This window comes from Myotis yumanensis, unplaced genomic scaffold, assembly GCF_028538775.1.
Source record: "Myotis yumanensis isolate MYYU_CA2020_CCGP unplaced genomic scaffold, mMyoYum1.0.hap1 SCAF_13, whole genome shotgun sequence".
NCBI classification, from domain to species: Eukaryota; Metazoa; Chordata; class Mammalia; order Chiroptera; family Vespertilionidae; genus Myotis; species Myotis yumanensis.
In genome coordinates, this window is record NW_027223764.1 from 32,523,875 (window position 1) to 32,537,509 (window position 13,635).

Here is a 13,635-nt window from a genome sequence, read left to right on the forward strand (position 1 = left end):
GTACATTTACGCAATAAAATACTACTCAGCCATAAAAAAGGAAGGAAATCTTATCCTTGTGACATCATGGATTGACCTGGAGAGTATTATGCTAAGTGAAATAAGCCAGTCAGAGAAAGACAAATACCATATGATTTCACTCATATGTGGAATCTAATGAACAAAATAAACAACAAAATAAAAACAGACTCATAGAGAACAGAACAGCTATCAGAGGGGAGGTGGGTTGTGGGGCTGAGTGATAAAGGTGAAAGGATAAAGCAAAACAAAACCCAAAACCCTCAGACACAGACAACAGCACGGTAATTATCAGAAGAAAGGACAGTGAGGGAAGGTGGGAGAGGTATAAATAGTAATGGAAGGAGACTTGACTTGGGGAACACACAACACAATATACAGATGATATATTATAGAACTGTACATCCGAAACCTATAATTTTGTTAACCAACTAGAGGCCCAGTGCATGAAACTCATGCACAGGTGGGGTCCCTAGGCCTGGCTAGCGATCAGGGCCGATTGGGGCCAGGCTGATCAGGGCCAGGCCGATTGGGGCCTGAAGGCCCTGGCGGGGTTGGGAGAGGAGGTGACAGTTGCCGGGCCAGGTGTGGGAGGAATGGACGCCGGACGCCAACATTGCTTTTGGCGCCCCGCCGCTGTGTGGTTCCCCGCCTCTCCCCCTCCTCCTTCTCTCACTGCTGCACCGTCACTGGGGCCTGCCGGCCGTGGGAGGTTGACCACCAGCCTCACCACCACCCACCCCGGTTCCCCGTTTAAGCCCGGGGCCCAGGGGGAGGGACTGTGGGAGGTTGGCCAGCCAGGGAGGTTTGCTGTGGAAGCACACTGACCACCAGGGGACAGCTCCTGCATTGAGCGTCTGCCCTCTGGTGGTCAGTGCACGTCATAGCAACTGGTTGTTCCAGCCACTCAGTCTTATCGGTCGCTTAGGCTTTTATATATATAGATGTTACCCCAATAAATTCAATAAAAAAATAAAAAAATTTAAAGATATCAATTCTACTTAAATTAATCCACAACTAAAATGAAATAATAGTAAAACACCAACAATTTTTATAACCATATAAGCCAATCTAAAGTTCATATAGAAAATGACATATCCCAGGAGGGCCAAATCATGCAATGCCTTTTTTACTTATCGTGTATATGTACCCTAAAGCAATGGAATCCCACTGAAGAGTTTTTAATAGGAGAATGCCATGATTGTTTTACAATGTCTGGAAAACAAATTGAAAGAAAGAAAAACTGAACTTGAGAGATCAGTTAAGAGACTAGGTTCTGTAAAAGGATAATGGTGATAATGGGATTTGAGATGCTGGGGAATTAAGATCAATAGGATTGACAAATGGCTCTGAGAGGTAATGGTGACTACTAGGTTTCCAGTGTGTAAAACTAGCATGTGTAAAACTAGTGCTGCCATTTATGAGGTAAGGAATAATCTCAGTATTTGTTGAGATTTCTTGTGGTTGGTTGCGAGATGAGTGTAGTACTTTTTTATATATTAGTTCTAGATGTTTTTAAGTCATCCTAGTAAAATGTCTGGTAGGGTTCTAGCTATACAGATTAGGAGATCAAAGAAAAAGCTGAGGCTACAGATATGCCTTTGGGAGTATCAGTGTAAGTGAAACTGATCCAATAAGAACAAAGGACACTGCTTAGGAAGAAACAGAAAGTAAAGACAGTAAAATGGAACAGAGTGGAATGCCTCAACACCTAAAGAATAAACAGGGGGGGAAAATTAGCTGGCAAAGAAAACTGCAAAGTAGCCTTTGAAAATCCCAGGACAGGGTGTAATATCAAGGACACAAAAAGGAATGTTTCCAGGAAAACGTAGTCAGCCTTGAAGGCTGCTTTTCAAAGTGCAGTAAGGTTAGTAATGAAAATGGCATTTAGATTTAGTGACATGAAGATGTCATTAGGGACCTTAGTGAAAGCTGATCTGGTGGCATGGTAGAGCAAATGCCAGATCAGAGGTTGAAAAGTACTAAGTGGGAAGTAAGGCAATGGAAATAACTATTTTGATTGTGAAAGGGAGGCAAGTTAAACCCACTGGTGGACAGCAGAGCAAGGTAAAGGTAGGTTTTGATGATGTTGTTTTTTAAAAATTGAGAGTGATCTGAACATATATAAAACAAAAGGAAGAGTGTCAGGAAAGAGACAGAAGTTGAAGATATAAGACAAGAAAGAATCAATAGTATTAGATTCCTAAAGAGGTGGAAGGGAATGAGATCCAGAGGGCATAGGGAAGGGCTGTCCTTAGGACAGAAAATTCATCAATGTGAGAGAAAGGAATAAAGGGGAAATGAAAGCACTTGTAGGTTAGGTATGCACATCTGTTGGCAGGAAAGTAAAGGAAATCCTATCTAATGGCTTTAATTTTTTTCTGAAACAGAAGGCAAGGTCCTCTGAAAAAAGTGAAAAGGAAAGTGGGAGGGTAAAATTTGAAAACAGCGGATGTTTAAATAGTTGCTCCTGTGGGATGTTTATTTCTTGTTTGTTTTAACATTATGCCATTAATCCTTTTTCCTTTTCATGTATACCTGAAAGGGCGAGGGCTATGCCCTCCATCTTGCCCTGGATCCTCCATTTTTGGGCAGCAGCCATTAGCCATGTGCTCATCAAGGAGCTTCTTCCCAGAAACCCAAGCCTCTGCTAGCTACACCTAGGATTTCTTTAAACTAACCAATGATAATCAAGGGAAGTGAGCGCCATAGACACGACCACATCCTGTGTAACAAGACACCGACTTGCGCCTGGCCAATCGGCAGGGCCCACAGTCCTCTCTCTTCCCCTTACTCCAGCCCCCCTATAAAACCCCTCTCCCCACAGAGCTCTCTCTCTCTCTCTGCCTCCTGCGGCTGCGTCGGCGAGTGTGGTGGACGGGGAGCTCGAGCTAGCTCAAATAAAGACTCTTTTGCTTTTGCATCGGACTCGGCTGGCTTCCTGGTGGTCCTTTGGGGATCCTGAAATCTGGGCATAACATACCCACATTTAATTATCGTTTTCTAAATGAAACTGCATCAACAATTCCTTTGATCAGAATACCAAATTCAACTGTGCTGTTATAATTATCACATTAACAATCCATCTATAATGCTTCCTATTTATTAACTCTCCTATTTAAAACTCAAAAGATCCATATATCATCTTTTATGATGAATTTCAAAACTATGCCATTATGTTTATATAGGTAGCAATCAATCATTTATCAAACTTAAACTTCACACTTCTAACCTCTATTTCCAGAGCCCTTGTAGCTCTCACTCTTGCCTTTTAGGATTGTGGCACATGAAGAAGCTCCAACTAGCCTCCTGGAGGATGAGAAACTGTGGGAAACCCCTTATTGTCTTCACTAGCAGAGAGGTGTAGACAGAGAACCCGGAAGGCTGGTGACCTTTGAAGCCCTAGCAAAGGTCAGAGCTGTGCACCACCTCTGTTAATCCAGATAATGGTAGCTGAAGCAACCTCCCCACCTTTACTCATGTAAATCCTTATTGATAAGATAGTCTGTGTGTTACTGGAACTTGCCTGCCTAAGGGCTATACTATGGGTGGATCCCAAACCAATACAAGGTTGGTGCGGCCTGAGCATCTTCCTCTTGAGTTGGACTTACCTGCCTGGCCCCCCAATATTTCCAAAGTATCTCTTGTCTCTTCTCTTTCATTTGTGTGCGGCTCCTCTTCCAGATCCTGAACCCTGAACCACGCGGGACGTGGAGGGAAACATTTACCACAAGAAACCACATGGAAAAAGGCCCATCCGAAAGTTAGAATAAGCTCCACCACATAAGTGAGGTCATTGTAGACCACCTAGCCCCAGCAGAACCATCAGATGAGTGCAGCCACACAAGGGACCCTGGGTGAGATCAGCAGAACTGTCTACTTGAGGCCAGCTCAAATTGCCAACCCACAGAATCATGAGCAAATCAAAACAACTGTTTTTAAACCACAGTGACCTAATTTTAGTTTCCCTTTTCCATTTAAAAAATATAGAAAAATTACTGAATATATAAACATAGTACTTTCCTCATGGCAAAATCATAAACAATATAACATTAACTTACCACGTTATTTATATTACAGCTAAACTTAAAGCCTCTTTAAAACAAAATTACCAGAGTTGGACTCTTGAGGTCCATCCATTTATTTATTAATCACATACTATGTGTCATAATCATTCCAGACACTGACCATATATCAGTGAACAAAAAATAAAAATATCTGCTCACATTGGGGAGTTGCAGACAACCAAATTTCAAAATATATCATCTTATATATTAGTATTATGATGACATCTATAATTTTCAAGAAAAGAACATGTAAAGAAAAATATGTGTATTATACTAATAATCACTCTTACCCTCATGCCAAGCACCAAGAACCCAATCTCTTCCATTAATGGGTACTTGCTGACCTGTTGCTGAATCTTCTCAGATGAGGCAAAAGGATCATAGCTTTTTCGCCCTATCTTTACATCCATTATACAGGGCTTATTAAATTTATGGGTCACATCTTCCAGTTTTAGGTATAAATCTGTTATGAAAGAAAAACTTTAATTAGTGATAAGCAAACATATTACCACTCAAATAACTTCCAGGAGAAACAAAATGAGGAAAACTTAAAACTGAGAAAAAAAGTTAAAACAACTCCAGAGTCAACAATTAGTATAAATATCACAGAGAAACACTTGCAGGAGGGTGATTAAATAATATTCAACCATTAGTAAAAGGTATGAAGTACTAGATGTAAGGTTTCCAAGGACATTAAAAAGGCACAATGAGAGCCCTGGCCAGTGTGGCTCAATTGGTTAGTTGAGTGTCGTCCCTTCAGGGCACATGCCCAGATTTTGTGCTCAATCCCCAGTAGGGGGTGTGCAGGAGGCAGCCAACAGATGTTTCTCTCTCATGGATTACCGAAGAATTTCTATAAATATTTACACGTATTTATTAGAAAGTCTGAGGACTATAAAGGAAATAGTTGTGGAGACAATAAAACCCCTTCTAAAGAATCTTTTAAACTGAGTACTCAATCACAGTATCTAGATATCCAATTTAACACCATCCTCAACAACCTTTAGAAGTCACATTCTTGAGGAATAATCCTATATAATAAAGAACTAATATGCAAATGGTCATCACACCCTCCAGCCAGGGGACCTGAGGCCGTGCCCCCCGCCCTGTGGGGCTTGAAGGGGGTGGGGCCGGCCGGGTCTGGGTCTCATGTGATTTTGAGGCACGCACCGGTGGATGGGGACTTGACTCTGGGTCTCGCGGCACGCCCCAGGCTCTGACAGGAGGGAGATAGTTCATATACATTTTACTAATTTTCTTTCATCTCTGACACTTCTATTATAGAGAAAGGGCAAAGAGCAATATTAAAATATTTCCTCTAATTAATTCCCTTTTAATGTGCATGTATTTTGTGCACCAGGCCACTAGTGATTAAATAATGTTCTAAGGTAAACATTAATCAGTAGCAAAATTCATTGAAATCTAGGTATCTTACATTACAATGGAAATCTCTATAATCACAATGACTTGTGAAATAATAATTTAAGCAACATGCTGATCTGAATCAGAAACATATACATTTGGGACTAATAGACAAGGAAGGAAGGAAGGGGGGGACAAAAAGAGAGGAGAGGGAAAAGAGCCTAGGCTCACTTTTCCCCACTCCCATACAACTGAAATATAGGCAAATCCTAAATACCCAGGCGAACCGCTGATTTAGTATTACCTAACTAAGGATACTCACAGGAGAATATTATGATTCCCTATTGATGAAACTTGATACACAGTCCATAAGTCAAAGGAAGACAAAGAACTAAGGAAAAGAATAAGCTCAAGCTGGAGCCCCCTTCTTTCCTGTTCTCAAAATGTAGTCCAAGTACTATCTACATTAAAAAAGCTTGTCGCTTTTAAAAAATATACATTTTTTTTTATTGGTTTCAGAGAAGAAGGGAGAGGGAGAGAGAGAGAGAGATAGAAACATCAATGATGAGAGAGAATCATTGATCGGCTGCCTCCTGCACGCCCCCCCATTGGGGATCAAGCCCGCAACCAGGGCATGTGCCCTTGACCGGAATCGAACCTGGGACCCTTCAGTCCACAGGCCAACACTCTATCCACTGAGCCAAACCAGCCAGGGCAAGCTTGTCGCTTTTAACAAGCATATCACTGAACTCCAACATAAACCTTCATAATCAAAATGTCTGGGCGTTTAGCCTATTAATATGCATTTTAATAAGCCCATGGTTATTCTTAAACTCAGTCAAGTTTCAAACTCTTACCCCATTCACCAACCTTCTTCAATAGTTACACAGTCAAGCTGCTTGTTGTTGTTGTTTTTTTCCAAATATATTTTATTGATTTTTCACAGAGAGGAAGGGAGAGAGACAGAGAGTCAAGAAACATCGATGAGAGAGAAACATCGATCAGCTGCCTCCTGCACATCCCCCACTGGAGATGTGTCCACAACCCAGGTACATGCCCTTGACCGGAATCGAACCAGGGACCCCTCAGTCCGAAGGCCGATGCTCTATCCACTGAGCCAAACCGGTTCTGGCCAAGCTGCTTGTTTAATTAAATTCTGTCTGCTCAAAGGCCCAGAAGTGGCAAATACTGCTTCAAGTATTAAGTAATATTAAGAGAGAGAAATGTTGTGCCCTTACATAGATCAGTTTGTCCTCTATAAAACTTACTGGTATTTTTTTAAATATTGCAATTTAAAGCCCTGAAGTGTGGGATGAAGAAGTGGGATATGAGACAGGGAGGAAGTTATGCAAGGAAAATCTATTTCCTGATGTTTTTTCCTATTCAAAATGAGAAAAAAAAAATTGCCCAGAAATTACAAAAAAGCAAACATCTGTAAATTAAGTACTAGTATTAAGTACTAGTATATATATTTTCATTCAATTATAACAGATTGATCATTAATTTGTATATACCATTTAAGAAACTGGTTATGAAGAGCAAAAGTATTAATAAGTTTCTTTAATGAAGTAGAGAATGATTAGAAAAAAAATCACACATGTATTCAGTTTTTATAATACTAGGCTCACTTTTATATAAACCTTTTATAAAACCACTCTCCTGAATTAAGAATAAAAGTTTTGCCCTGATAGGTTTGGCTTAGTGGATAGAGCGTCGGCCTGGGGACTGAAGGGTCCCAGGTTCAATTCCGGTCAAGGGCATGTACCTTGGTTGAGAGCACATCCCCAGTGGGGGGTGTGCCGGAGGCAGCTGATTGGTGTTTCTCTCTCATCGATGTTTCTAACTCTCTATCCCTCTCCCTTCCTCTCTGTAAAAAATCAATAAAATAAAAAAAAGGATAAAAGTTTTTACCTAAAAACTTACCATTTGGTGCAGTGGGAGGTGACCAGATGCCGTAATATTTTGGCAAATATTTTCGTAGCTCTAAAAGAACACCATCAGTACAATCAGCAGCATAAACCTGAAAGAGAGAAATAGAACTTGCATATTAGTTTCTTATGCTGTTTTACAAGTGCCCTACACTTTTCTCAAATAAAATAATACTGTTTATCATAATATATCTAAAATTTTGAATAAGCAAAAAAAAAGAGTACACTGTGTTTCCAATGAAAAATTATGTATTGTTTAGGTTATCTAATTCTAGCCTTTCACTGTCCTTGAACTATTTTACAACAAAATAAGCTGTAGATAACTCTCAGCAGATGCAAAATAATTCTTACAAATAAATTCTGGCCAGGGAAGGTTCTCAGAACTTTCATGGAAGGTGGGAGTTTAGAGAACATTCCTAAATTCATCTCAACTTCCCTTTATTTCATATAAATGTGTGCTTCTTTGACTTTTTTTTAACCAGTTTTAACATCTGCCTAGTTCCCTCATTAAATAATAAGTTTAACAAAATCTTTAACACGTACATATTTGATATCTGTAGGGAAGTTGTGGTTTTACCTTTTTAAAAAAAATATCCTTTACCTCAACGTAATTCTAATCATTGCTCACTTAATTTGTTGATTTATAAGCAGTAATAATTCTAGAAAATATTAGACATGTCTAGATGTTGGGGAGCATGAGACTTGGTTGGAAAGTCTGTAAGGAGGACATGCTGATAAAAGGGAAGTGTGTGGAATTCTGACTTAGGGGAGACAAGGGAGTGTCGAAGGCAGTGCCCCTAATTATTCCCTGACCTGTCCAAACAAGCTTGTGCTTATGCAGACCCCCAGCTGAAAAGCCAGGCCGCCTCTATTGCCAGCCTCGTTAGGCCTTTATTGGAATTTTTATCTTTAGATACAATCAGTAGGGCGAGTAATCTTGGGAGGACACATGTTTACATGGTACTCTAGGCCAGGGCATCCAGGGATTAAGCATAACTCCAATAAACATCCGGGGGTCTGCATGTGCACAGCTGACCTTTAAACTGAGGGCTGATGTTTAACTGGAAGGCTGCTTTCTCCTTCCACAGCCTCCCACGCCCCTCACCCTTATCTTTTTCCGCCAAGCTGTCGCTGCCTCTCCTTAGTAGCTGAGCATCTTTGGGAACATTTAAGGGAATGTGAGCACAATGCAAAGTGTTTTTACAAGTATGTTGTGGTGTACACACTTTGTAAGTACTTTTTTTGTTGTTGATGAGGCAACTATTTGTAAAACATTCAAAATAATTCCACAGTTCTCAAGCAGTAGTCTAATCCCTTTCTCACTTTTAGTGGGTAATTTTTCAGCTTAATCCACATTGTCCTCCCCATAGAGGAGGGAAAGAGATATGGGTCTGCTTTACTGAGAGCCAAACAGAGCTCAGAGAAAAACTCCACTATGGTTAAAAATATGCCCCTTGCCCTAACTGGTTTGGCTCAGTGGATAGAGCGTCAGCCTGCGGACTGAAGGGTCCCAGGTTCGATTCAGGTCAGGGGCATGTACCTGGGTTGCAGGCACATCCCCACTAGGGGGTGTACAGGAGGCAGCTGTTTGATGTTTCTCTCTCATCGATGTTTCTAACTCTCTATCCCTCTCCCTTCCTCTCTGTAAAAAAATGAATAAAATACTTTTTTTAAATGCCTCTTTCCAGGAACAAAGAAAAGAATAAAAGGGAAAAAGAAGGATGGAAAATGCCTGGCCAGTGTTGGCTCAGTGGATGACCATCAAACCATGCACCAAGAGGACGCTGGTTCGATTCCTGGTCAAGGGCACATACTGGGGTTGCAGGTTCAATCCCCCACTCCCGTACAGGCACGTGTCTCTCACATCTCTCTCTCTCTCTCTCCCCACCTCCCTTTCCTGTCTCTCTAAAAATCAACGGGAAAAGATATCCTCGGATGAGTATTAAAAAAAGAAGAAGGATGGAAAGGAGAAAGGAAGAAAGAGAAACAGAGACAGGCATTCCCAGCAGGCGTGGCTCAGTGATTGAGCATTGACCTATGAACCAGGAGGTCACAGTTCGATTCCCATGATTCCCAATCAGGGCACTTGCCTGGGCTTCAGGCTCAATCCCCAGGAGGGGCTGTACAGGAAGTAGCCAACGGATGACTCTCTCTCATTATTAATGTTTCTCTCTCCCTCTCCCTTTTTCTCTGATACACACACACACACACACACACACACACACACACACGAAACAGAGATAGGCAAAAGGCTCTGATAAATTTATAGATAAGTTCTATCAAGCCTTTAAGGAACAAAATCTTTTATGTGAAAAATTCTTCCACAAAATACAATAAGAAATGCTCCTCAACTCATTTTATCAAGCTAAAAGAATTTGATATCAACCAAAGACAAAATTTAAAGAAAATAATAATTCAATCTCATTTATGAGCATGGCTGGAAAAAATCTGAAATAAAACACTGGCAAACAATATTCGGTAATTCATATTATTAAAAACAAAAAAGACATTCTAGTAGGTTTCATTTCAAAAAATGAAAGGTGATATAGTATTAGATAGCTATAACGGCATTTATGACATTAGTAGATTAAAGGAGGAAACTCATGCTAATTTCAATAGATACAGAAAAGGTAGTTAAAAAATATTCAATACCTATTCATATCATACTTTAAATTGTTTCCTGAAATAAAAATGGAAAGGATGCTATATATTTTCCCTTTCCACCTCCACAATTTTCTTCCCAAGAAGCTGACCTGAACCAACTGCATCAGTGGGATCCCTTGCCCTCTGGTCATTCTCTTACTAGTGGGAGACAGTTGAGGTTGGATTATTTACTTCTCTAGTTCCCTCCTTATCAGTTCATACCTTCTCATAAAGTTACCTTCCCTGGGTTCCAGTAACCACTCCCTCTCCTTACCCTTAGAGGCCCAGGGATGGTATAGCATTATCTTAACTCTGACCATGCCTAGGTAAACAATCCCTTTATTAAACTGACAGAATACATCATTTATCTCTTGTCAGAACCTTGACTCCCACAAAAGGCAATTTCCTTAACCTAGGAAGAAGTATCTACCAAAACTTTAGAAAGAAGACGTATTTTAACAGGGAAATGTTAAAAACCCTTTTGTTATATGAGAGGAAGATACCCCTATCATTGCTTCTATTGAGCCCTGAAATGGAAGTCCTTGACAGAAGTATATGGATTCAAAAAGGACAAACAAAACTTCCAATCACAAAATATATAATTATCTATATAGAAAACAATTAAAATTGTTAGGGAATCTCAGATAAATATGAGTTAAAAAGAATTCAGCAAGATTACTAGACAAAGAACACTAGATAAATATCTATTTTATTCTTATATATTAGCAATCATTGGAACACTTAATTCAAGAACTACCGTTTACAACTGAAAGAAAAAATAAGGTACCTAGAATAAATCCAACAAATTACGTACAAGACTTTTACAGAGTAAATATAAAATACTTTCTTCAAAAAAGAGACATTATGTAACAGCTAAAAACATATATTCTAGAGCTTAGACTGCCTACATTCAAATCCTGGGACCACCATTTACTTTAGCATGATCATGATCAAATTATTTAAACTAATCATGCCTTAATGTACACATGTATAAAATGAAGCTAAGAGTACCTATCTCATAGGTAGTTGTGAGGGTTAAATGAGTTAATAATGGTAAAGCATGTATAACAGTACTTGTTTTTTAACTTTAGCGTGTATCTTTTTACTTGTACCTAAACTTAAGAGCTAACATCATAGCATTTAGAAGAAAATATAACTTTAGATATGACACCAAAAGCACGAGACAAAAAAAAGAAAAAAGATACACTGAATTTCAATATTTGAAAATTTTAAGCTTCGAAGAATACTATGAAAAAAGTGAAAAGACAACCCAAAGAATGGGAGAATATATTTGTAAATCATGTATCTGACAAGGGACTTGTATCTAGAATATGTAAAGAACTTCTATTTATAATAATAAAAGCATAATATGCTAATTAGACTGGACAGCCAAAAGACCTTCCGGTCGAAGCGGGGGCTGCAAGGGCCAAGCCCCTTGCACGAATTTTGCACATCGGGCCTCTAGTGACTAAATAAAAGACATTCCAATGAAGAAATGAACAAAGGATCTAAACAGACATTACTCCAGAGAGGATTTAGACATGGTCAGTAAGCACATGAAAAGATGACCAACATCATTAGCCATTAAGGAAATGCAATTAAAATATACCACAATGAGGTAACAACACTTCACACTCACTTGGATGGCCCTTAAGAAAGAAAACTAAGAAGTGCTGGTGAGGATGTAGAGAAATTAGAACCCTCATACATTGCTATGGAAATGTCAAATGGTGCAGCCACTTTGTTAAACATTTGACCGTTCCTCACAAAGCTAAATGTAGAATTATCATATGACCCAGCAATTCCAGTCTTAGATATATACCAAAAAAAATTGGAAACAGGTACTCAAACATGTATTTGTACATGAATGTTCATAGAAGCTCTACTTACAAAGACCAAAACGTAGAAAAAGCCCAAAGGTACATCAATGGATAAATGACACCAAAAGCACAAAATGTGGTAAGTGTAATGGAATATTACTCAGCCATAAAAAGGAACAAAGTACTAATGCACACTATAATATAGGTGCACCTTAAAAATATGAGACCAAAAAGAAACTGGACACAAAAGGTCACCTATTGTATAAACAGACTGGTGGTTGCCAGGGATTGGGAGGAGGGAGGAACAAAGCATCATGCCTTCAGAGTTATAGGGTTTTCTTTAGGTGATGAGAATGTTTTGTAACTAGACAGAGGAGGTGCTCCTAGTCATATGGTTCATTAGATGTTAAGTCTGTCTCTTACCACCCTGCTTTGGAGATTTACAGTGCACATCAGCACTAGGCTAAGAAATCCTATCGTGAAAACATTTAAACTCAGCATTTCTGAGAAATATAAACAGTCTCTCAGGTGTTTTTCAAAATGTAGGTCACAACCCATTAATAAAAATCAATTTAGTGGATCGGAATAGAAAATACTAAGCTGCATCAGTAAAGGTAAGCGTTATATTTCATTAAGCTTTTGTTTCAGTCACACACACATTATACTAAGACATGCTATCAAATATATTTCTTACTAAGTCACCACCAGAAAACTGAAAACCACTATGAATACAACAAACAAATCTTACCTCACTTACCATATTATAGAATTCTAACTCTCTTGGGCCCCTTGGAGGTGGCTGTAGCTGTTTCAAAACTGTGCCATCTGGATGTTGCAAGATACCTATAGAACAAAAATCAGATACTGTATTTTTTAATGCTTTAGTAATAGTGTATCTTGCATCCTAGAATAGATTTAGATTTGTTCCTGAAGTTAGAGATAAACGACTTTCATAAAGTTAAGGGTTTCCTTTTACTTATTTCAGAAATTTTAACAATCAACCAACATGTTTCAGTGCTTGTTCTAAGCAAAGCACCAGAACACAAATTCTAAATAGCTTGGTTTTATTGTCTCCACAACTAGTCCCTTATAGCTCCTTCAGACTTTCCAGGAGATGTTAATTTATAGTTAAACAAGAAGCAAGTTAAAAGCAGTAGCAAAAATAGATCTCACTTTTATAGAGAAAAAAATGTTAACGGTGGACCAATATGAAACTTCTACTTTGTAATTTCTTATAAGTTTCTCTCATCTGTTATAAGAAAGCACATTTTTTTTTTCTTGATTCAGATGTACTGTGTACAGTTGCAAAGATAGAATGAGGGCATCTAGCCAACGGGAAAGTGGGGCACCACGTCAGAAGCAGGAAGGGGCACCTTTTTGTAATCAGCCCACTCAAAGAAGGAGCCTTTTTCTAAAGTCATGTCCTAGCACTGGCCCTGTCCCCATACCATGAAGACTCATTCCCAAAAGTATGTTAAAATCTTAAATTTTCATATGTTGAGTTTTCACGAAATCATGTTAGTTAGAACACAATAACAAGTCCAAATAAATCTATTTAAAACTTTGATAAAATATGCCACTTAGTTTCTATTGCTGTTGCCAAGTGTCAGGAATTTTTAATCATAATAAAAATGCAAAAATTAATCAACAGAAGCAGAGAGTCTCAATTTAAGATTGCAGTAATTAAGTTGTTTTAATACCTAGATATAGACTAGGTAAATATAAACCATGTGGATAACATTGGTTGGTAAGCAGTCAAAGGACCTGGAGACTTTAAGAAATAGTCTAATAATAACT

The 13,635-nt window shown here is 38.9% G+C and overlaps 1 protein-coding gene across 2 annotated transcripts in view; it reads right to left on the reverse strand.

Annotated features, from left to right (window-relative positions):
• The window catches only part of IPMK (inositol polyphosphate multikinase), a 33,942-nt gene that overhangs the window by 8,423 nt on the left and 11,884 nt on the right, over positions 1–13,635 (reverse strand). The window contains exons 2-4 of one of the 2 annotated variants that reach the window (XM_070432786.1): positions 12,596–12,681; positions 7,371–7,467; positions 4,376–4,548 (exon numbers count right to left, since the gene is read on the reverse strand). In XM_070432786.1, coding sequence (XP_070288887.1) covers positions 4,376–4,548; positions 7,371–7,467; positions 12,596–12,681 — 356 coding nt within the window. The remainder of the gene's footprint in view (positions 1–4,375; positions 4,549–7,370; positions 7,468–12,595; positions 12,682–13,635) is intronic. The other variant, XM_070432787.1, reaches the window with a different exon arrangement.